This window comes from Barbus barbus (assembly GCF_936440315.1).
Source record: "Barbus barbus genome assembly, chromosome: 9".
NCBI classification, from domain to species: domain Eukaryota; kingdom Metazoa; phylum Chordata; class Actinopteri; order Cypriniformes; family Cyprinidae; genus Barbus; species Barbus barbus.
The window spans coordinates 29,276,719-29,303,120 of NC_136737.1; the positions used below are offsets into that span (position 1 = coordinate 29,276,719).

Genomic DNA, 26,402 nt, shown 5'->3' on the forward strand with positions numbered 1-26,402 from the left:
AGAGGAGCAACAGCTCAGGAAAAGTGGGTGGACAAGTATTCTTTTGTTTTAGCTGGAGCTCAGCAATCAAAGAATTGTCCCAGCATCCACGACAGAACTGGTTCAGCAAATGCCGATTTACTTCAGACTCTATGACTCCTCCACTTTTCATGTCAGAATTCAGGACAACCTGGAGCCGTTGGAGGTAGGCAGATGGTTTCTCACCGGTATCCTGAAATGTATCCATGAATCTAGCAAACAGTTCGTCCCCATCTTGAACAATAGCATATGCAGAGTCAAGAGTGTCTAAATACACCGTAGGCAGCGTGCTGGAACTCAATTGCTTGACCAAGTCTGCTGCTGGAGGAAGGAGGCTCTCCTCTATCCTCCTAGAACGATGGAGGTCGGACACAGATGGATCCTTCAACAGCAGTTCTACTCCTGACCGCCAGGTGTCATAGTCAGCCTCATGAGTGGGTCTGGGAAGCTGACCTGAAAAAACCTGATCCTCTGGTGATGTACTGCACTCTCCTCATTCTTCACAATGTGCTCCACTACATAGTGCTGGACCTCAGGTGGATGGACGTCAATGCTGGAAGTTGAATGTCTCATCCCCGGCTGTGTAAAATTAGATGGATCAATACTGGGCTCAGTGACTGACCTGGGAGCAGCAGTGTCAATGAGGGGAACAGTAATAGCTGGTGGAAACTGAATTGATGGCTTCACCGATGGCTTTGACAGCACAGGCAACTCTGTGATTGATGACTCTTCCACATGAGGTGCAGAGCTGAGCTCGGAGACCGAAAGTCCAATCTGAGACATCGTTGTTTTGAGCACTTCTGTGTAATCCACTCCAGTTAATTTGGCTAAATTCTGCAAATCAGACAAATACAACATAGTTTTAGCTTTAGCAAAGTGCTCTGTGCAAACAGTAGATAGCTCCAAAATGCAACATGTATGTGTCCTTTTAGCTGAGACCCATGTGTGCGGCAAAATGGGACGCTGCGCTTCCAAAGCTGCACCGCAAGTGAATTTAACAACAAGCACACCATCATACACCGATTTGGTCTCAGAAATTTCCTCAATCTTATTGACTGAACCATATTGGCTGAACCAACTCAATAACTTCATTACTTCCTGCTTCTGTTATGCCCTCGCCCTCCAACAGCACAGCATTTGATAATTTGATACCACGTTTCAAAAACACATCCATTATTGTTATCGAACTAAAATAAACCCAAATCAATAACTCAAATGCACATTAAACTCACCAATTCCTCCTGGCTGGCTCGCCAAAGTAATGTAGCATTTATAAGTGCTATAATTATAAATAAAAATAGTGGACCAATATCAGAAAATCTTAGTTTGGCTCAAGGAGGAAAAGGTGAAATTCAATGATACACAGAGTCAAGGCTGCAGTGCAATTGTGAATTGTATTACATATAAGACAACAAACATTTACAATATTTACACGTGCACATAGGAAGTATTCAGTTCTTAAGTTATTAATGAACATGCAGCAATCTCAGAATTCAAAATTCTCTCAATCATAAGCAGTGCTTGAAGCCGCAGCAGTTCACAACACACAGTCCTCAAGACAGGCAGAGTCCAAGGAGTCCAGGATGGAACAGTTCATAAACTCAGTACCAATATGTAGATGTGTGAAAATGTGTCTGAGGGTGTGTGCGCAGGTGTATCAACTTAACAGCTGCAGCGCCTCCTACCACATTGGTAGATGCATGCACTCCGAATCATCAGCTTTGGGCCTAGTGGCTCACCATTAAAGCACAGAACCTGGCCTGTACAAAACAGGACCCATTAATACATCACTCTGGTTCCAAGCATCACAACTATCTCACCACAATCATAATATCATAAGGTCATCATATTATCATAATCTCAGTTCATTCGTTTCATCATGATTCAATATAAATACTGCACTTAGCAATATAAATAATTTAACAATCAGCAAGAGTACTCTTATAAATGGACAATATAAATAATAGCTTCAAAATACATTTCAGAATAGAGTAGTTGTCAACATATTTCAACAACAATATTAAGATTAAGGTTAATCATTAATGCATTGCTCATTTAAATAGGCACTATATATATATATATATATATATATATATATATATATATATATATATATATACAGTCAGACTCAGTATGATTAAAGTACAGCCAGCTCCAGCACCGGCTAACAGATCCACATACACTCACCTAAAGGGTTATTAGGAAAACCATACTAATACTGTGTTTGACCATCATTTCGCCTTCAGAACTGCCTTAATTCTGCCGCATACTGGGTGTTTCTCCCTTTTCACACCATTCTTTATAAACCCTAGAAATGGTTGTGCGTGAAAATCCCAGTAACTGAGCAGATTGTGAAATACTCAGACCGGCCCGTCTGGCACCAACAACCATGCCACGCTCAAAATTGCTTAAATCACCTTTCTTTCCCATTCTGACATTCAGTTTGGAGTTCAGGAGATTGTCTTGACCAGGACCACACCCCTAAATGCATTGAAGCAACTGCCATGTGATTGGCTGATTAGATAATTGCATTAATGAGAAATTGAACAGGTGTTCCTAATATTCCTTTAGGTGAGTGTACACATACAATACACTATTAGCACCATATAACAAACAATGACAACTCACCAGCTCCCATATCATTAAGTCACTCAACAGCAGTCAATTGAAAGGTAGAGGCAATCTAAAAGGCATAATAGTTAAACCAACAGTTTAGCTTAACAGTAAAATGTTTTACAGGGCTAAACGCCTACCTGCAGCAGCTCAACACACCGACTCCCGCACACACACACCAAACAACAGTGCGCTGCCGTATTTAAAGGAAAGTGACGCAACACTATGTCAAGTCTCGCGATACTTTACGAAGTCTCGCGACAACGCGAACACAGAGGGGAGCCGCGAATAAGGAGAATAAGGCAAAAACACCTGGGTTACATACTGAAGTGACCAAAACTACACTTTCTGTTCTGAGCAAGCAGTTGGCGGCCGACTTAAAGGTGCAGTGTGTAGATTTTAATTGCAAGCAACGGCTCAGTCCCCCGCTCACCGCTCCCTTTAGAGAAGCCACGGAGGCCGATAAAGGGCTAAGATGTCGTAGTCTGAGACAGCAGAGAATAGCCAGCAATGAGGTTTCTTTACAAAGGTAAATTAAGGAAGTATATTTACTTAATTATTCAACAAATCGATATGTTATTGCAAATATTATTGTTATTGTACATCATTGTGTGGGAGTTTTATTCTCAAGAACTAGATTAGCAGTAGGCAGCCACTTATAGAATAGGTTATCCTTGCATCCTCTGACTAATGGCTCTTTTCCACTGCGTGGTACGGCTCGGCACGGTTCAGAACGGCACGACACGGCTCAGTTCGGCTCGTTTTGTCTTTGCACTGCAGTTTAGTACCGCTTTAGAGAGGACGGGATTATTCACGTGTCGTTATAGTTGCACCGCCTCTACTGCCGTGACTCCTGAAAAACATTTTAATTCTGCATCGCTCCATCATGCTCTCGCTGGATCCACATCTGTACTTCCTCAACAGACAACGAAACAGCCATTTTTTGGTTGTTTAAAAAAGGTGCGCTCATTCAAAAGTTGCGTTTGATCCTTCGCTGGCTGTGCTGATTTAAATCAGTGACAATTTTCTCTGGCCAATCAGTGATCAGCAGAGTTTAAACGTAATGATTTGGTAAGGGTATGGCTCGCTTGGAACCTCGGCCGAGGTGGTACTAAAAATAGTTCCAGGTACTGTTCCCAGTGGATAACCAGCCAAAAGTGAGCTGTACTGAACCGTGCCGTACTATGCAGTGGAAAAGCTCCATAAGTTCAGACTGGAGAGTTTGTGATCGTAAGATTCATGTGTGTGAGTCTGCACGTGTGTGTGTGTGTGTGTGTATGTGTGTGTGTGTGCGTGTGTGAGTGAGAGTGCGTGTGCGTGCGTGTGAGTGTGAGTGTGTGTGTTTGCGTGTGTGTGTGATTGTGAGTGCGTGTATGGGGTGTGATAACTGCAGTTTTTCTACTCTCTAAGCAAACTGACAGGAGAATTAACGTGCATACGCTCACCAGCCGTTTGGCAAAAATCCCATAGTATTCAGGCGTTTGGTTTTTTTTAATGAATGCAATGCAAAAATACAGAGTTGACATTTAAAGAATGATTGTGAATAATATACAAAGTATCATGAATATACATTTTCAACTGAAATTAAATACTAAAGATTACAAGAGAAAAAGTAAGGGGAAAAAAATTAAGATTCAGGCATCAGATGTAATATTTGACACGTTAGACGTCACGGTCACGTCTCGGAGCTGCGCTCAAACTGCGCGGTGGTGACGTAGCAAAGAAAGGATTTTTTTACTTTGCGTCTAGAAAGTACTTGTGGATTAACGCCTGGATAACATACGTGTGAATAAGTACATTGATAATCATTTGTCTTTCTCCTATTTTGCCCCAAGGAAGGCTTTAAGATGGTAATGATCATGATAACAGTACCTGAATTACATATCTTTTTAATGATCATATTAAATTTTACTAATCAAAGTATGTCTAATTAATTAAAATCATGAAACTTAAACAATTTGACATCAATTTATTTAACAAAAAAATACATGTTTAGGGCCCAATTAAATGTTTTATTTTTTTCAACCTTATGTTTTATTACCAAATTCTGTTTTAGCATGTTTAATTATTTGAAAGTATAAAAACAAGTTTCATTTATTTTAAACTTTATATTTTTTTCCTCAGAAACTCTGTTGTGTATTTACATTTATTAAGGCATAAAACATTCATTTAATCTTTTAATTAATGAAAATTAAAATAAAATCTTAGTTTTTAAAGGGGATTTAATATTAAAATTAAAACATTGAAGAAATATTGTATGATTATTCCTTAAAAATAAGGTTTTAATAATTTTAGTAGTAGTAGCCTATTACTGAACAATAGTGATATATTTCTGCCGCAATGTCTTCAAGTGAAACCAAACTTTTATTTTGACGGGTTGCCATGAATACTTTTACATTTCTGTGTGTATATGATATGAGGTAGAACATTTTTAAATTATTATTTATTTTGTTTATTTTCCTTCTCTTTCTTTAAGTTGAGATATAGGCTATTCTAATAATACTAATAGTAAGATGATATGAGGTAGGGGTGGAACGGTTCACGGAAAAAAATCTAACTGTACGGTTCTCCACACACGGTTCAGCACGCGCTAGGACCACGGTTCAACTTAAATCTGACAACGCATCTGTAATATGGTTTGTTATAAATAACACGTAAAACAAACAGGGTTCGGCTAATGTATGCTTCTGTTGATGGATGCGCATTCTAGCTTCCCAGCGATTGGAGAAAAAAAAAACCCTGGACAAACCATTCACTCTTGTTCAATGCGAATGCCGTATGCTGGATAATGAGCAGTCATTTATTCCGTCATCACCCGGGTGCTGATAGCAAGCGCACGGGTGAGACCTGAACAGCACACGTTAATATCTGTGTTTAAACTAAACTCATGTAAACTTTGCCAGTTTAAACATTTAAGAGACGGAGGACGCGAGCTCACGCACGCAGTGAGAAGATTCAAAACCCGCGCCTCAGAACGAGCGCAAATATTAAGCTCTCTCTGAAGTAATGTGTTTAAATGGACAAATTCACACAAAAATTATCAAAATGCCCGTCTTGGTAAGTATCCCATAGCAGACATAGCCGGCTGAACCTCCAGTATCAGTGCACTGGATCAGTGCATTCTCTTAAAGTGACAGCACTTTCTTAATATTAATCAAACACCAACAACAAAGAAATCACTCACTGCTCTTGACTGAATAGCTTTTGTAACTTTAATAAAGCTTAATATTTAATTTATACAGTCAAATATGCAATGCCTACCTAAAGACCGACCTAAAAAACCTGAAAATCACTGTTTATTGTGTTTGTATCTTTACTCTATTGTATTTATTTGTGCTGTTGCTTGTAGTTAGATTATTCTTATTTTCTTTATTTTTATTTGTCAGTATAGTTTTTCCCTAAACACACCGCACCGTGACTCTAAAACCGTGATACAAACCGAACCGTGAGTAAGTTGAACCGTTCCACCCCTAATATGAGGATATCAAATGAAGCGGTTTTTTGTAAAGTAGAAATGCACAGTCTCCTGTGAGGCTAAGTTTAGGTGTAGGGCAATAGCACATACAGTTTGTACAGTAGGGCTGTGCGATTTGGGGAAAATATCTAATATCGATTTTTTTTTTTTACATATTGCGATTTTTAAATTTGCAAAGTCAAGCTTCGTGTGTGTCTGTGTGTGTGTGTGTCTGTGCTTGTTTGTGTGTGTCTGTGTGTGAGAAAGAGAGTTTGTGTGTGAATGTGTCTGCGCACTTCATGAACATTCCGTCATTGTAAGTCTATGGGATTTTTTTGCCTGCTTTTTCATCCGCTGTGTGAACATTGTAGGTCCGATCACTTAGAAAAGATACAGCACTCCTCTCCTCAATGAGCCGGTCGATTTGACACCGCATTCATGGGTCTGTGACAAACAGTGAATGAACTTAACTCATCTTTAGTTTTTCTCTTTCTCTCTGCAGGCTGAGTAACTGCAGTATTGGAGAGGAAGGCTGTGCTGCTCTGAGTTCAGCTCTGAGATTAAACCCCTCACACCTGACTGAACTGGATCTGAGCTGTAATAAACCAGGAGACTCAGGAGTGAAGCTGCTCTCTGCTCTACTGGAGGATCCACACTGTAAACTACAGAAACTACAGTAAGTGTTATTATATTATTAAACACAAAAACTGTGTGAAAATACTGCCAAACAAAAACATTTCATGTTAAAGCGACAGTTCACCCAAAAATTAAAACTCTGTCGTCACTTTAATTATCTTAATGTCATTTGAATACAGTGTAACTTTCTTCTGTGGAAAATAAGAAAAGATATATAAATGAATAAATAGTTATAGCAGAAATGTATTCCTTGTTTCTCATACATTTCATATATTCATCATAAAGTGAGATAAAAATAATTTAGTTCAATAAATAGTAACTTTAAGTAACTGAGACATAGAGGTGTGTGATATTGACAAAATTATATCTAAATATTTTCTGGGATTTTATCGATAATGAGCAGAGGTGTCAAGTAACGAAGTACAAATACTTTGTTACCTTACTTAAGTAGAAATTTTGGGTATCTATACTTTACTGGAGTAATTATTTTTCAGCCGACTTTTTACTTCTACTCCTTACATTTTCACACAATTATCTGTAGTTTCTACTCCTTACATTTTAAAAATAGCCTCGTTACTCCTATTTCATTTCGGCTCGTTTTCATTCCGGCTTGTCATCGTCATGGGCATTGCTAGGTCATTTTTAGGGAGGCTTTAGCACCCCTAAATTTCCCCCTAAAAATCTTGCGATTCTTCCCCTTTAAATTTGAAACGGCAGCAGACTTCGGCTCCTCCCCATCTTTCTGCGCGTTCTTCAATCCACAGACTGCGGTGGCGCAGAGGAGAGGACAAGGTGTGTGTTTATCGATAGATTGTTATAATATCTACATCTGTGCAGTTCTTTGTCTTAAATACAGTTTACAAAATGTCATGGGAGAGCAATCGGTTTCCAATCTTCTGTAAAGTTTTCGCTGCATTCACCACTCATCACACCACAGCTGTTTCCTTCAGCGAAAGCCCTTAACACATTATACGCGTACTTTATAAAACGATCACGTTATTGCTATTTTCATTTGAAAATTTAGCTTTCAATATAGAACTTAATATTACAGTGCATGTGGCATTAACTACCATACAGTTATGCATAGAAGTGATTAAAGACAGTGACAGACAGCACTCGGTCAGTGCACTCATTTTAATTGCATATCAGAGTGATTGACAGAGATTGAAACATTGTGTGTCCTTCTCACAGACTGCTTCAGTTTTGCGTTTTTTTTTTATTTTTTTTACTTTTAAAAGTTAATCACAGCACCCATAGTTTTAATCCATTGTCCAGCCTTATAGCTGTGTTGTTTATATTGCTAATATGGATAGTCAGTGTAAGTTTAAAGTGATATGATGTTTTATGTTTACAATTTTCTGTTTGTACTTGAGCATAGAAAAAGATTTGTACTAGTAATGCAAACAGTAACATTTTTGGTTTGTACAGTAAACAGGTGTGTATGTGTGTGTGTGTGAGATCAGGTAGACTTGTATTTGGCTTGTACTCGGATGTTATACCCATCTATGCAATACAGTGGACTGCAATACAATACAGTATACCATCCTACCCTATTAATACATTTTTTTGTAAATATTTTTTTATTTTTTATTATTATACCATCATTGGGGGCTGAGCCCCCCTAAAATGAAAATCCTAGCATCGCCCTTGGTCATCGCTCAAACAAACAAAAATAAAAAATAAAATAAAAACCTATCCAGATAAATGGCGCCATCCGGATAGAGTGAATTGTGGTTGGATGAGAATATAAACCTATACCATTCCGAAACCCTATTGGTTTGTACGCGATCCATCGCACCTGCACATGACACAAATCACGTCACACTCAAAAAAGATTATTTCTTAAAAGTTATTATTTCTCCACTACTGGCTCATTTATCAAACGGGTGCTTTCTCTTCGTCCGTTGCCTCACAAATTCCTGCAGCTAAGCTTGGATGTACATTTACATTCCAATAAAGGTTATTGATGACATACCTCTGAAGTTTGACTTTTTGCACCATTACAATACTTACAGGCAACTAGTCATCATATCTTCCGCTCCATGAAACACGTTAATGCTCAGTAGTACACATATATGGTTTTTTAATGTATTTGCATTGTACTAAAATGCGTTCATTTTCAGTGGGCACATATCCGGCTGAAACAGGTAGCCTAGTGCATCCCACATTTTTCAACATTAACATTTTAATATAACATTATAGTCATTATGGCCTTTAGAAAAAATTTTTTTTGAGGAGGTGGGGTAGTGCACAATAGGCCCCTGTGCCGCGGCCTAAGCTTTTGACCTTAATGGCATTTTTTTTTTTCTTCCATTACTTTTACTTTTATACTTTAAGTAGTTTTGAAACCAGTACTTTTACACTTTTACTTGAGTAAAAAACTTGAGTTGATACTTCAACTTCTACAGAAGTCTTTTTAAACCCTAGTATCTATACTTCTACTTGAGTAATGAATGTGAATTCTTTTGACACCACTGATAATGAGACAATATTTTTCTGAGTGTGTTATTGTGCTGGTATATTAAGGACTACCGTGGACAGCTGACTCATAAATGTTTTTGATATTCTTCATATTCTGTGAGGTTAGTTCACAGCAGTGATAGAAATTAATCTTTTCCAATAAGTTTAAATAGATTTTTACCTTTTATGGGTATTTTTATCTTTGTAAAACCATTTTTGTCTAAAAGTGTTTTAAACATAAAACGTTGAATACTGATATTTACAAGTATTTTAAAATGAAAAGATAATTTAAATGTGAAATTAAAACCGCCAGTAGGTGGCAGCAAGTCATTGTTAATAAGTGAGTCGTTGTGATTGAACCGAATCATCACATCGTTAAAACAACAATTACAATATTATCACAGACGATATATATCACACACTCCTACCGAGAGATCAGTACGAGCTAAACTAGGTTATAAACGCCAGCATGACACAGTAAAGGAGTGAATTCACTGTTACTCTGAAAAATACAATGTAGTACATGAAACATGACTTAATAAATACAAAACTCAGTATACGTACCATAACTTCAATGATAGAAAATCCGTCTGTAAATGATGTTCTGTCGTCCTTCAGCATCGGCTCCGCTCTCTCGCTCTCCCGCGCACAGGAAGTTGAATTCACTACAGTAACGGTTTCTCTCAGGCGCATGTGTGCACGTGTTTTCTGCTGCAAAGCTTGTTCAGCCAACACAGATTTTCTGCTTGATAGATTGGCTGAGCACAATTTAATATGTTCGGTGAATGTATATTTTTAATTTTAACTTCAGACCTTCAGCTAAAATTACTACAGTGCATTTTTTTGTTTTGGGACAATTATTGGGAAGCAATCTGTTGAGCCAATATTCATTTGTCAGTTTCCACAAGTTTTCAAAATGTAAATTTTTTTTACAGTGTAGCAACAATATTCAAAATATCATCTATTGTGTTTCACAGAAGAAAAAAGGTCATACAGGTTAGGAACGACATGCAGGGAAGTACATTATAACAATTTATATTTTTGGGTGAACGATTCCTGTAAGAATCAAAATGTAAATGATCAAATACAGTGATTATACTGAATGTGCTCAAGACTAATGTATGTTAGTATATACACTTATAAACCATTAAACAACAAAGTATGTAAGTGTAAGCCAAAATTAAATGTACAGATCAATAATTACAAAAATTACTTTCTCAAGTCTTTCTCCAATCCATGAATAACAGATTTACATGTACTCCGTGGCACCAAGTCTTGTGTAATTTAATCAGTTGAAGAGTATTAAACTGTCCCAACACAGCCATAATCTCTCCTGTGTATGTTTTCAACATGACTCTAGTGTCCTCCAGTGGCTCTGTTGAGAACGCAGTTTGGAATTAATTTCCCTCCTAATTTCCATTTTGCATCTTTGAAATGTCATACCTAAGCGCTGTAATTGTTTCCATGACATCTATAGCACTTCTTCCCTCTTTGGCTGGAACGTCCACTTTATGCACAACAGCCGAGTGAGAGTCATGTCCTCTTAACTGCTGCGTGTCTTTCTCAGCCGTCTCCATGCTCAGTGTGATCTCAAACACACGTGCAAACATCAGATTCGATTCTGACAACAGCCGTTGCTGGCAGGCTTCGTTGTGGCTTCCACTCACGAATCGGTCACACAATGCCTCGTCAAGCGTTCCCTGAACTCACAACTCGCTGCATATTCTGTCACTGTCTCATCAGCTCTTTGATCGCAGAGATTAAAACTGAATCTTTCCACAATCAGTAACGCTTTGGTTCAAAATAACTCTTTAAAGTGTCCATGATGTCTTTGTAAGACTTATCCTTTGGCTTGTCTGGTTGTACCAAGTTCCTCAGTAAACCACAGGTAGCTGCTTCCATTACGCTCAAGAGTGTTGTGACCTGCGTCTCCTGACTTACGTCGTTCCCCACAAAGAACTGTTCCAGCCGTTCAATGTAAGCTGAACAAGATTCTGCTTTCAGAGCAAATTCACCTATACTTCCAATGAGTGCCATTATCAGAGCATAACTTTATCCTCATCACCAATTTTTCTGTTGTGCATCTTAACTGAAAGAATACGCTTGAGACGGAGGATCTGTATTAAGCAACAGCTTTACTTTTCTGCGTCTGCAAAACTGTGCACCAGAACAATCCCAGCATTCCTCAGCACTTCTGAGCTACGGAGGCCCTATTGATTCAAATGCAAAAATTACACACATGCTTATGTTAAGAAATGCATTAAAATACCAAGGTTACATGTGAACTTCATGATTGGTTCAATTCATACCTTTACTAATCATCCATCCCTCTGTTACTGAACAGATAGATTCCTCTTTATTAATCACTTCCCAAGTCTAGAATTAAATCATAAGACAGACTCAGGGCTGGATTGGTAATTGGGCATACCGGGCATTTTTCCGGTGGGCCGACGCACTGAAGGGGCCGACAGAATTGTCGGCGAGATGAAGTATTTTCCTCTGCCTATATAAATATCGCTTCACCCCCAACTTCTTCCTCATTGGCTTTTCCCACGTTTTCCCAGCAGCTTTATCAAGAACAGGCTTGCTCTGCGGTGAGAGATGCGGCCAAAGAGCCAGGCAGAGGAGGAGAGGAGAGGAGTTGAATCGGTAAAGTGCTTGATAGGGACTCGCAACGGAGGCAGGCATCTAACCTATCCTAATGTGTGCGCGTGCTACGAGTGTAGAATACGTAAACACTTTTCAATAAAACTTAAATTCATCCTCCACGGTCAAGTCAAGTGTGTTCATAGAGGTTTCTATGGGCCAATGCGAATAAGTCTAGTTTTAAATAAAAAAAGACACGATATTGTCGGACCTGACGTTTTATTCTCATCCAAAACAACTAGAAGCAATGATATATAGCCTATCTACATTACCAGTAAAAAGTTTTTGAACAGTAAGATTTTTAATGTTTTTTTTAAGAATTCTCTTCTGTTCACCAAGCCTGCATTTATTTGAACCGAAATACAGCAAAAGCAGTAATATTGTGAAATATTTTTACTATTTAAAATAACTGCTTTCTATTTGAATATATTTGAATGTAATTTATTTCTGTGATCAAATCTAAATTTTCAGCATCACACCAGTCTTCTGTCAGAGAATCACAGTCACCTGCACCCACGTTACCCAGATCACAGTCACCTGAGTTCTGATTCCTCACACCTGCCACCTGCTAATTGCCAGCACTATATCCACTCACCGCCAGCACTCCATCCTCGTCCGGTCTACCGTTCACTACCCGAACCTAGCCAGACGACTTAACCTCGTGTTGCTTCCCCACAGAACTCCTGTTCTCCATCGCTCCTGTTCTCCACCGATCCTGATCTCTACCGCTCCTGCTCTCCACCATTCCTGGAACCTCCAAGCCCCACTCCTCCCCGCGGCTGTGCACACCGCTGTTCTCACCTCCTGGATCCTGCCCCGCTTCACCTCTCAGTATTCTCACTTGCACCTGTTCCAATAAACCCTTGTACTGACTATACTCCTCCGTGTCTCCTAGCCTGTGTGTGACAGAAGACCGGACCCACCAACTACATCGCGTGTCATGGAGTCCCGGCCGCCCACGGCCGTCGACACGCTGGAGGAGTTGGTCAGTACTCTCAGGGCTTCCCTTCTTCCGCCACCTGTCCCACCACCTGCCTCTGAGAGTCCCGTGGCCATTCCATCGAAGTACGCGGGTGATGCGGCGGGGTGTGGCGGATTCCTTCTGCAAGTGTCCCTGTACATCGAGGCACAACCCCGTAAGTTCACCACCGAGAGATCGAAGGTGGCCTTTCTTACCTCCCTCCTGTCCGGCAAGGCGTTGCTATGGGCGCAGGCTATCTGGGACGCGCAGAGCACCATCATCAACTCCTACGAAGCGTTCACCAACCATTTCAAGGAGGTCTTCGGAGTCGCCGCGGGACGCATCTCTGTGCAGGATCGTCTTCTTCGCCTGCGCCAAGGAGAGGCGTCCGTGGATGACTACACCTTGGAGTTTCGCACTCTAGCGGCCACAAGCGGCTGGAACGAAGCCGCTTTACTGAGTGCCTACCGCCTCGGCTTGAATTCCCGCCTGCGCGCCCAGATGGCCATCTACGATGACAGCGTTGGACTAGAAACCTTCATGCAACGCGCCTCTCGCATCTCTCAACGCCTCACCGCCTGCCTCGAGGATGAGTCCGCCCCCCCGTCAGCCTCACCCGCTGCAAGCTCCCCAGTACCAGAACCCATGCTTGTAGACACCGCCCGCCTCTCCCGCACGGAGCGTGCGCGCCGCCTCGCGGCCAACCTATGCCTCTACTGTGCGAAACCAGGACACTTCATCCGGGAATGCCCCGTTCGACCTCCACGCCCCGCTGTGAGTACCCTTCAAATTGAACCCGACATTTCCTCACTATCACTGATGCCAGTACAACTCCTCACCCCAGATTCCTCTGTTTCAGTCTCCGCCCTGGTCGACTCGGGTTCCTCGGGGAACTTCATTTCCCTAGCCCTCCTAACCCACCTCAATCTCCCCCGGAGGCGGCAACCCCGGGAGCTCCGAGTCGAGACCATCCAGGGAAAGCCGCTGGGGTTTGGCAAGGTGAAGTATCGCTCTCCCCCCTTGACACTCCGGGTCGGCTGTCTACATGAGGAGTCCATCACCTTTCTGGTACTGGAGGGGCCAACGGTGGATATCATCCTGGGACGCCCCTGGCTCAATCTCCACTCTCCCGTAGTCAGATGGGATCCCTGCGAAGTCACTCGCTGGAGCGAGTTCTGTGCCCATTCCTGCCTACAGTCAGTGCAGAAGATTCCCACGAACCCCACACACCTGCAAGTCTGTTCCACTCTGGTAGAAAGTCCGGAACCCCAGGTGAAGTGTACTGTCCCATCTGACTACCAGGCGTTCCAGGATGTCTTCAGCAAGCAGGCAGCCACTCGCCTACCACCGCACCGGCCATGGGACTGTGCCATCGACCTGCTGCCTGGAGCTAAACTGCCAAAGGGTAAGATCTACCCTCTGTCCATCCCGGAGCGCAAGGCAATGGAGGAGTACATCAAGGAGGCTCTTCAACAAGGCTTTATCCGGCAGTCAACATCCCCCGCCGCCTCGAGCTTCTTCGTGGGCAAGAAGGACGGAGGCTTGAGGCCCTGCATAGATTACCGCACACTCAACGGTCAGACAGTCAAGCTCCCGTACCCGCTTCCCCTGGTTCCAGCCGCCCTCGAGGAACTCCGTGGGGCCCGCATCTTCTCCAAGTTGGACCTGCGAAGCGCGTACAACCTCGTGAGGATAAGGGCGGGCGATGAGTGGAAGACGGCATTCCACACTCCATCTGGGCACTACGAGTACCGGGTTATGCCGTACGGCCTCTCTAACTCACCGTCCGTCTTTCAAGGCTTCATGAACGAGGTGTTCCGGGAGTTCCTCCACCAGTTCGTGATCGTCTACATAGACGATATCCTGATTTACTCCCGGAACCTGGCCGAACATCGCCACCACGTTTCGCAGGTCCTTCAGCGGCTCAGGGAACACCAGCTCTACCTGAAACTGGAGAAGTGCGAGTTCCATCGCCCCATGGTACAGTTCCTCGGCTATACCATCAGCCCCGAAGGGATCCAGATGGACCAGGGGAAGGTCCAGGCCATCCTGGACTGGCCCTTACCGCAAACTGTCAAGGAACTACAACGCTTCCTGGGCTTCTCCAACTTTTACAGACGGTTCATCCACCAATTCAGTCGACTGTCGTCACCCCTCACCTCCATGCTCCGCGGTAAGCCCAAGTCTCTGTCCTGGAACCCCGAAGCCCACGAAGCGTTCCACCAGCTCAAGGAAGCCTTCAGCACGACCCCCATTCTTCGCCACCCAGACCCCCAGATCCCGTTTGTCGTGGAAGTCGACGCCTCCACCACGGGAGTCGGGGCCGTGCTGTCCCAACACCACGACGAGCCTCCCCGCCTCCATCCTTGCGCGTTCTTCTCACGGAAGCTGTCCCCTGCGGAGGTAAACTATGACATCGGCAATCGAGAGCTACTGGCCATCAAACTAACCCTGGAGGAGTGGCGTCACTGGCTGGAGGGAGCCGCCTGCCCCTTCACTGTCATCACGGACCATAAAAACCTCCAATATCTCAGAGATGCCAAACGCTTGAATCCCCGCCAGGCACGCTGGGCCCTCTTCTTTACTCGGTTCTCCTTCACTATCACCTACCGCCCCGGAATCCACAACACCAAGGCCGATGCACTCTCCCGCCTTCATGCACCAGAAACACCCACAGACCCCGAACCCGTTCTCCCTCCAGCCCTCATCGTCAGTCCCATCCAGTGGGAGCTCAACGACACCATCCGTGACGCCACTCTCACCGAACCCGCTCTGCAGGGAGGCCCAGAAGGGAAAACTTATGTGCCCCGCTCCCAGCGCCTCCCCCTTCTGGGCTCAGCACATGAAGTACCGGGCTCTGGACATCCAGGCAGCCAGCGAACCCTCTCACTTCTCCAAGCTCGGTACTGGTGGCCCGGTATGGCCGCGGATGTCATCAGGTACGTCCGAGGCTGCTCAGTCTGTGCCATGTCCCAGTCTCCTCGCCATCTGCCCGCAGGCAAACTGGTTCCCCTACCCGTTCCCCAGAGGCCCTGGTCCCATCTCGGTGTGGATTTCGTCACCGACCTCCCGGAGTCTGAGGGTCACACCTGTGTCCTAGTTGTGGTGGACCGTTTTTCCAAAGCCTGCAAACTCATCCCCCTCAGAGGCTTGCCCACGGCGTTGGAAACAGCCGAATGCCTATTCCACCATGTGTTTCGCAACTTCGGCCTCCCAGAGGACATTGTGTCGGACCGTGGCCCTCAGTTTGTGTCCAGGGTCTGGAGATCCTTCTTCCGCCTCTTGGGAATCACTGTCAGCCTGTCCTCGGGCTATCACCCCCAAACCAACGGCCAGACTGAGCATAAGATCCAGGAGCTCGGGCGCTACCTCCGGTCATACTGCTCCCCCGATCAGCACAGCTGGAGCCGTTTTCTCCCATGGGCCGAGTATGCACAGAACTCCCTTCGTCAATCCACCACCGGCCTCACCCCGTTCCAGTGCATGCTCGGCTACCAACCCCCTCTATTCCCCTGGACAGAGGAACCAGCTGAGGCTCCAGCTGTGGACCACTGGTTCCGAGAAAGTGAGAGGGTTTGGGACTCAGCCCATATCCACCTCCAGCGGGCAGTGCGGAGACATAAGCGCTTCGCAGACGCCCGGAGATCCGAACCCCCCCAATACCAGCCAGGAGATCGGGTCTGGCTGTCGACCAGGGATCTCCGTCTCCGCCTGCCCTGCAAAAAGCTGAGTCCCCGCTTCGTTGGTCCTTTTAAGATTCAGAGGCAGGTGAACGACGTCACCTACGAACTGCAACTTCCCCCTAGGTATCGCATCCACCCCACCTTCCACGTCTCACTACTCAAACCCTTCTCCCCCTCTACCACAGAACCCACGGGACCGGACGCGCCCCCTCCTCCGGAGATGATCGATGGAGCTGAGGTCTACCGAGTCCGCAACATCCTGGACTCGCGGCGACGGGGCGCCCGGCTCGAGTACCTGGTGGACTGGGAGGGGTATGGTCCAGAGGAAAGATCCTGGGTGGTCAGGGACGACATCCTCGACCCCTTGCTCCTCGAAGAGTTCCATCGCAACCATCCTAGTCGTCCCGCACCCAGAGGCCGAGGCCGCCCCCGTCGCCGTGGTAGGGCGTCAGGAGCCGCCCCTGGAGGAGGGGGTAATGTCAGAGAATCACAGTCACCTGCACCCACGTTACCCAGATCACAGTCACCTGAGTTCTGATTCCTCACACCTGCCACCTGCTAATTGCCAGCACTATATCCACTCACCGCCAGCACTCCATCCTTGTCCGGTCTACCGTTCACTACCCGAACCTAGCCAGACGACTTAACCTTGTGTTGCTTCCCCACAGAACTCCTGTTCTCCATCGCTCCTGTTCTCCACCGATCCTGATCTCCATCGCTCCTGTTCTCCACCGATCCTGATCTCCACCGCTCCTGCTCTCCACCGTTCCTGGAACCTCCAAGCCCCACTCCTCCCCGCGGCTGTGCACACCGCTGTTCTCACCTCCTGGATCCTGCCCCGCTTCACCTCTCAGTATTCTCACTTGCACCTGTTCCAATAAACCCTTGTACTGACTATACTCCTCCGTGTCTCCTAGCCTGTGTGTGACATCTTCAGTGTCACATGATCCTCCAGAAATCATTCTAATCTGCTGACTTGCTGCTCAAGAAACATTTATTATTATTATTATTATTATTATCAATATTTAAAACCGTTGAGTGCTTTTTTCTAGATTCTTTGAATAGAAATATCCAAAGATCAGCATTTATCTGAAATAAAATAAAATCTTTTGTAACATTATACAATATACCATTCAAAATACTGGAGTCAGTATATTTTTGTTTTTTGGGAAAGAAATTATAGAAATGAATACTTTATTTAGCAAGGATGCTTCAAATTGATCAAAAATGATGATACAGACATTTATCATTTTGCAAAAGATTTCCATTTCAGATAAATGCTGTTCTTCTGAACTTTCTATTCATCAAAAAAAAAACTGAAAACAAAATTCTACTCGGCTGTTTTCATAATAATAATAATAATAAATGTATTTTGAGCAGCAAATCAGAATATTTTAATGATTTCTGAACGATCGTGTGACTGGAGTAATGATGATAAATTCAGCTTTGATCACAGGAATAAATTACATTTGAAAATATATTCAAATAGAGAAGTTATTTTAAATAATTAAAATATTTCACAATATTTCTGCTTTTACTGTATTTTGGATCCAATAAAAGCAGGCTTGGTGAGCAGAAGAGACTTCTTTAAAGGTGCTGTATGTAGGATTGAACTAGGTATTGCTGTCCAAATTAAAAATATTGGAGACGGTTTTTTCACCCGGCCTCAAAAGATGATGTACACTTTTAGAAAAAATGGCTTAAAGGTAAAAATGGCCATAAAACTTATTGGAAAAGATTTCTATCACTGCTGTGAACTTACCTCACAGAACATGAAGAATATCAAAATAATTTATGAGTCAGCTGTCCACAGTAATCTTTAAGAGACCAGCACAATAACACACTCAGAAAAATATCATCTAATAATAAAATTCCAGAAAATATCAAGATGTCATTTTTTGTCAGTATCACACACCCATTATTCATGTTATATAATTTATATAATACTTTATTGATAATAATTGTTTTAATCAATAAAATAATTAAAATTTTTGACTTATCTATTTTCTTAAAAATGGTTTAACACTAGAAGCGCCAGGGGTCGCTGTATACCTAAAACCGCCAGCGGGTGAATTTTACGCGCACATATTACAACTGTTTTTATATGGCTAAAGAACATATTGTTCACTGCATTATATGCCACTGTCTTCACAAAGAAGTGTCTAGAATGAAATGATTGTCTAGTCATCAAATATATTTTTGTCCTGTTTTATGTTCAAGGTTTTTTTATGCAGGCCACTAATCATAGCGGTCAATATAAACAAGGCTGAACTGACGGCGAGAGTTAGAAGAAGTAAATACATATTTGGGTGCTGTAATATTATACTACAATGTCATTAACTAATATATTGATAATATAATCATATTAGATAATATATTAACCTATGCTATTTAAATTACAAAAATAGCCAATAGATAATGATGAGCAATAGATCTCCACACTGCATTATTTGATGACAAATTCAAGCACAGCTTCACAATTAATAATTAATTTTAGTTGTATCATTTGAATAAGAGAACAACACCAATAAACTTCGGGTGATATAAAAAAAATGGTTTTGTTCATTACATCATAGATTGGATTTTTTTCTTCAGGAAACGGGCAGAATAAAAATCAGCACAGAAGTGCACAATGAACGATAGAAATGGCAAAACAAAAATTTGATTTGTTAAATCAAAATTTTGAACAATTCTGAGTAACATTAGGCTACATAAATAGGATATCATGAGTAACATTAGGCTACATAAATAGGATATCATGAGTAACATTAGGCTACATAAATATGATATTATGAGTAACATTAGGCTACATAAATATGATATTCTGAGTAACATTAGGCTACATAAATATGATATTATGAGTAACATTTGGCTACATAAATATGATATTCTGAGTAACATTAGGCTACATAAATATGATATCATGAGTAACAGGCTACATAAATATGATATCATGAGTAACATTAGGCTACATAAATATGATATCATGAGTAACATTAGGCTACATAAATATGATATTCTGAGTAACATTAGGCTACATAAATATGATATTATGAGTAACATTAGGCTACATAAATATGATATTCTGAGTAACATTAGGCTACAGAAATATGATATTCTGAGTAACATCTGGCTACATAAATATGATATTCTGAGTAACATTAGGCTACATAAATATGATATTCTGAGTAACATTAGGCTACAGAAATATGATATTCTGAGTAACATTAGGCTACAGAAATATGATATCATGAGTAACATTAGGCTACATAAATATGATATCATGAGTAACATTAGGCTACATAAATATGATATCATGAGTAACATTAGGCTACATAAATATGATATCATGAGTAACATTAGGCTACATAAATATGATATTATGAGTAACATTAGGCTACATAAATATGATATTCTGAGTAACATTAGGCTACATAAATATGATATTCTGAGTAACGTTAGGCTACATAAATATGATATTATGAGTAACGTTAGGCTACATAAATGTGATATCGTGAGTAACATTAGGCTACATAAATATGATATTATGAGTAACATTAGGGAACATAAATATGATATTATGAGTAACATTAGGCTACGTAAATATGATATTATGAGTAACATTAGGCTACATCAATATGATATTCTGAGTAACGTTAGGCTACATAAATATGATTGTATGAGTAACATTAGGCTACATCAATATGATATTCTGAGTAACGTTAGGCTACATAAATATGATTGTATGAGTAACATTAGGCTACATCAATATGATATTCTGAGTAACGTTAGGCTACATAAATATGATATTATGAGTAACGTTAGGCTACATAAATATGATATCATGAGTAACATTAGGCTACATAAATATGATATTATGAGTAACATTAGGGAACATAAATATGATATTCTGAGTAACATTAGGCTACATAAATATGATATTCTGAGTAACATTAGGCTACATAAATATGATATCATGAGTAACATTAGGCTACATAAATATGATATTCTGAGTAACATTAGGCTACATAAATATGATATTCTGAGTAACATTAGGCTACATAAATATGATATTACGAGTAACATTAGGCTACATAAATATGATATTCTGAGTAACATTAGGCCATATAAATATATTATGAGTAACATTAGGCTACATAAATATGATATTCTGAGTAACATTAGGCTACATAAATATGATATTACGAGTAACATTAGGCTACATAAATATGATATTATGAGTAACATTAGGCTACATAAATATGATATTCTGAGTAACATTAGGCTACAAAAATATGATATTATGAGTAACATTAGGCTACATAAATATGATATTCTGAGTAACATTAGGCTACATAAATATGATATTATGAGTAACATTAGGCTACATAAATATGATATTCTGAGTAACATTAGGCCATATAAATATATTATGAGTAACATTAGGCACCAAATCTTGATGGCTGTCAGATGAGCCGTCAGGCACTGAGCTGACCAGGACGCTTCCTCTCCCCACCATCAGACTCTCCATCGCTCATGGTATTAGTGCTTCTTATACCCTTTCAGCATCCATAAATCGCCTTCTTTTACTCTTTTTGTCTTCATTTATGAAACTGATAACCTCTAATTCAGTGAGTGAATGCGTTGCCTAGCAATGTACAATGTTAAAACATACGCGGCAAGAAAATGACAGTGAAAATACAGGCATTATATAGTGGATAAATTTGACCCGCGTGGCTCTTATAGGTATAAATGCCCTGTTTTTTTATCTGGTTTTATCTAAACAGTTTTTAACAACAGGGGATTGTAAATCACACAATTTTAGTAAAAGTCAATGACTGGGAGACTTGAATGTTTCATTGAAAATCTGTTATGTACATTTGAAGAACAGTCACGGGTAAAATTTACCCCGGTTCTAGTGTTAAAGGCTGAAATATAAAGTTGATAATTTTATAAAACTTCTTGTTTTTGTGAAAACTTGTATCTGAATTGTAAATTATGCTTTTTACAGTCATTTTACAGTTTAATATGGTACTATAGACATTGCCCCGCTCATTTGGTATTGATTTTAATTGTGCAGGTCTTAAAAAAAGGTCTTAAAGTCTTAAATTTGAGCTTAAAAATCCTGCAGAAACCCTGTTCACAGAAGAAAGAAGGTCATACAGGTCAGGAACGACATGCAGGGAAGTAAATTATGACTGTTTTTCTTTTTGAAAAAAAAATCAGTTTTTTAACCTGCAATATGCTCTTTAAGGGCTACTGTACAAACATGGTGGAGACTTCCATGTAAAGGGACCCACGGTGTGTGTAGATATAAATTACTCATTCTAAGTTAATAAAACATAAAGGTTCATTATGTGAGGTCTTTATACACCTCTGAAAACATAGTTATGTATATTATATTGTATTTCTGTCAGTAGTCCCTCCTAAATATTACACACTGCACCTTTAAAGTATAGGTTAACCTTGCACCCTCTGAGTAAGTTCAGACTGGAGAGTTTGTGATCCTGAGATTCATGACCTCCGGTCGGAGTGAGACTCAAATGTTACTCTGTTTGTGTGTGTGTGTGTGTGTGTGTGTGTGACTGACTGTGTGTGTGTGTGTGTGTGTGTGTGCGTGTGTGTGCCTGTGTGACTGACTGTGTGTGTGTGTGTGTGTGTGTGTGTGTGTGCCTGTGTGACTGACTGTGTGTGTGTGTGTGTGTGTGTGTGTGCGTGTGTGAAAGTGACAGTTGAGATTCAAATTCATGAACATTCCGTCATTGTAAGTCTATGGGATTTTTTTGTCTGTTTTTTCGTTCGCTGTGTGAACATCGTAGGTCCGATCACTTAGAAAAGATACAGCACTCCTCTCCTCAATTATCCGGTCGATTTGACACCTCAATCATGAACTGAACAGACAGATTCCTCTTTATTAATCACTTCCCAAGTCTAGAGAACTAAATCATAAGACAAACTAGTGTTAGCATAAATCTGTTGCATTTTCCTCTTGTTACGGTTTGCTGCAGGAGTTATAGCAATGTGTTGTGAATCTAAAGGAACAAAAATTAATATGTTATTAGACACAAGCTAATAAACAGGCTATTAAACACAGAATATATATTTTGTGGTTATCCTTGCACCGTCTGAGTAAGTTGAGACTGGAGAGTTTGTGATCGTGAGATTCATGACCTCCGGTCGGAGTCAGACTCAAACACAACATCAAGTCCCTGATGAATGAATAATTGAAAATATAGGATGTACAGAATAATCAAATATCTCAATTTAAACTAACCAATATTTGTGATTTAGTTACTAATTAGAAACACATTCTAAATTGAATGATCACTTGAAAATTGGGTTAGATTAAAGCACGAGTAGTAGTCCTTCACACATTATACCTTCATCCACGCCGCCGGATTTCATCATTGAGCCGATTAGTGATCCTTACAAGACTTATATATCATAGTTACACTATAATGTTACTCTTATTTTAACATTATCACCTGTATAGTACTACAAACGGTTTGAGGCGTGAAAACGATGAACTAGTTCAGCATCACAATCAGGAATCATGTAGAGTGCAGTTAAATTAATGTCTCAGCTGCTGGCAAGATAAAATCTCTATAGCACCGATCCTGGTGTGAGAGAGAAAAGCAGAGCTCATACAAACACACTCTCACCCTAAAGCTGAAACACAATCTCAGAGATCATTCATGTTCTTCACTCTCTGCAGGCTGTATAACTGCAGTATTGGAGAGGAAGGCTGTGCTGCTCTGAGTTCAGCTCTGAGATCAAACCCCTCACACCTGACTGAACTGGATCTGAGATATAATAAACCAGGAGACTCAGGAGTGAAGCTGCTCTCTGCTCTACTGGAGGATCCACTCTGTAAACTACAGAAACTACAGTAAGTTATTGATTCAATGATGTAATTTATTATCTTGTATTAAAGCAGATCTTAGTGTATTTTATCTTTCTCTCTATTGTACAGTATTTGACAGAGGAAACTCCACAAGCTCCAAACAAGTGAATCAAAACAACACGTCCTGAACAAGACTGTCACCTGGACATTAATACTGATACTGATCCAGCAGTTTCATATGAGAAGGATTTTGTTATTAATTTTTATTCAGCCTACATTTTCTTCCAGTCTCATGGGAACATTTTTTTTAAATAATTAGATTGGACATACTAACTGCACTGTAAAAATTTAGTGTTAAATTACAGTATATTGCAGGTTAACCCTCTGAGCCCAACAAATGCGAATACGCGTTTTGGGGCAGATTTTCCTGATAAGGCAGAAATGAGCTTGAATTACTCTGCCATTTTTGATCGTTCAGATAAGAGCAATACACCATTCGAAACTGTAAGGGGTCTTCTTTTATTTGTATACACTCATAATAACAACTAAACTTTTTGCTTTTGAAGAATAAAGAAAACAAACAGGGTGCGCTCTCTGTCTTCTCCGTCTCCGCGAACTGTTTTCAGAAATGCGTCACTAAAATGAAGTGTGACTCAGCGAATACTCAACACAGAGACATGAGAGTTATATCTATAGAAAGCTTGAAGTGTCTTCTTTCAAATGAAGTAATATTGAAACAAATATTCTGTGATGAAGTAATCCGTATGAAACCAACACGATGTTCAGTCTGTCCAGTCTAACTCATTATTTTTAATGAGATCCCGCCCCCTCGCGTTCACATGTAAATCACCACGTGATCCGCGCGCGCTTGGAGACGCCCAACAACATAAACACAGCGTCAGGAGACTGTTCATCGCTGCTATACTGTTCGTTTCTGGAAGAAGAACGCGCTGAGTAAAGGCTGGATTTCGCTCAGAATAACAGCAAGTTCAGAAGATCGATCTGATGAGTAAGTAATGTTTATTTTCTGCATTAGTTAGCGTGTTATTGTGACATAAACTTGAACACATTACTAGATGGGTTGTTCCCAAACTACAACACGATGAATGCTATGCATCTAAGAATGTTTAGACCATGTTTATTATTAATAATCTGTTCACAAATATATTTTAATAGCGTGCTAAACAATAACAATTAGTTCTCAGATATAAAATATATTTTTATAGTGCAAAGTTCATCCTCTTATAGTAAAAAGCATGCGTGAGTCTATGACTGCAGAATCATATCCTCTATACTATAAAATAATACATGATGTTCAGGATGGCTATATGACTACAAAATCATAGTTGGGTTTTCCCCAAACTATAATTCCAGACTAAAATGTTTGAAATCCAGTAAAACATTTTGAATATGATGGGCAATTCATTGTATTTAAATTTCTTACGGCGCGAGTATGTTTTCATGCTCTTTATAAAACAATAAAAGTAATATGAGAGTACATTGTAACATGATGAATGCTACGAGTCTAAGGATGTTTAGAACATGTTTATGATTAATAGCCTACTCTGTTCAAAAATAATTTTAATAACGTGCTTATTAGTTACTCAAAAATAAAATCTTTTTTTTTTTACCATAATACAAAACATGCATGAGTCTATGACTACAAAACCTATATAAATAAATATATATATATATATATATATATATGCTCCTGATATAAACATGCTCACAAATGTTTTTTCTCTTTTTTTGGTTGTTTGTATTTTATTGAATCAGACACCTGCACCACTGATGATGAATCCTGCTGACTTTCAGTCTCTTCCAACTGTTTTCCCCTGAGAGCGCTGCACCAACATCAGAAGTTCAACAGTTTCTTCTTGAATCCATAGAAAGTAGCAGAAACACTTAAATAACACGTAAATATCAGGTATGATTTATCTGTTTCACTTGTTGAACAGAATCTGTTGCAGGAACGAGTCAAAGTCTGTTCACATCTCTGTGGTTAGATCAGTGTGCACAATAATGTGTCTTTGACCATTATATGTTTCATTATGTATGTTTTGATTTATACTGTGTTGTAAATAAAAAACAAATAATTTGAAAACCCCATTTTTTTCAATGTCTTACCTGCCTCAGTCACAGTCACACTGATGGGCCATTAGCAGCTTTAGGGGAGGGCCCTTTGTCTCTCAGGTGAAAATCACTTAGTATTCAAGCCCATTACCACTCCCTCGCATATTGGCTTTCAATCACAAAACATGTCTTTAAAATTTTATATAAATGTATTTTTGTTTTCTGTGAACACATAAACAAGATTATTTTCACATAACTTTGAAGCAAAAATTCTAGGCTACAAGAGGCAGTTCTCAAAAGTCTTGTGAACAATTGTTCTGTATGTGTTTTATGGTCTTATTTGAGTGACTTCAAAATTTTAGTTTTTCACTAACCACGCATAAATGTTGATTTCTCAAAAACACAATCATGTACATAAATGCTACTAATATATTATTGTAGCCCAGTTTGTGCTGTTTACAGTGTTATTAGACTTTAGTCATTTATATTTTTATAAGCAACTGAAAACAGCACAAATGTCAGGGCATGTCGAAAGTTCTCCAGGCCCCCAAAACACCCTCAGGGCCCAGAGGGTTAATAACTGCATTACTTTCACAGTAATTTCACAGTGGGACTTCTCTTGTATTGAACTGCACTCTCAGTAATTTCTTGTAAACAAACAGCGTCATACTGTGTTTTGTGTTGAGCATATGTATGACGGTTCCCAGCATGTAATGCAGCAGCATGAATAAATCATGCTGTAGAGTTTTTTGGTTTTATGTTTTAAGTCAGAAATTTGAATATGAATATGAAAGGTCAAAGACAACAGTTCAAGACAACTTTATAAATTGAATTCACAGTAAAACAAGAACAGTAAATTACTGTGATGTTAGCATCATTCTGCTGTTCATTCAGTCATTTGTAAGAAAATTACCCAGCATGCTTTGATTTCACAATACATTTCTGAATACAGTAATATATTGTAAAATACTACTCTTTAATCCTGTAAATTCCTGGCAATTTTTTACAGTGTAG

At 40.4% G+C, this 26,402-nt stretch overlaps 1 protein-coding gene across 2 annotated transcripts in view; it reads left to right on the top strand.

Annotated features, from left to right (window-relative positions):
- The window catches only part of LOC306874663 (NLR family CARD domain-containing protein 3-like), a 59,825-nt gene extending 34,431 nt beyond the window's left edge, over positions 1 to 25,394 (top strand). For both annotated transcript variants that reach the window (XM_079424866.1, XM_079424865.1), the window contains exons 8-11: positions 6,588 to 6,761; positions 23,187 to 23,360; positions 23,445 to 24,324; positions 25,092 to 25,394. In XM_079424866.1, coding sequence (XP_079280992.1) covers positions 6,588 to 6,761; positions 23,187 to 23,360; positions 23,445 to 23,451 — 355 coding nt within the window. In that variant the 3' untranslated portion in view covers positions 23,452 to 24,324; positions 25,092 to 25,394. The remainder of the gene's footprint in view (positions 1 to 6,587; positions 6,762 to 23,186; positions 23,361 to 23,444; positions 24,325 to 25,091) is intronic.
- Positions 25,395 to 26,402: the final 1,008 nt, after the last annotated feature.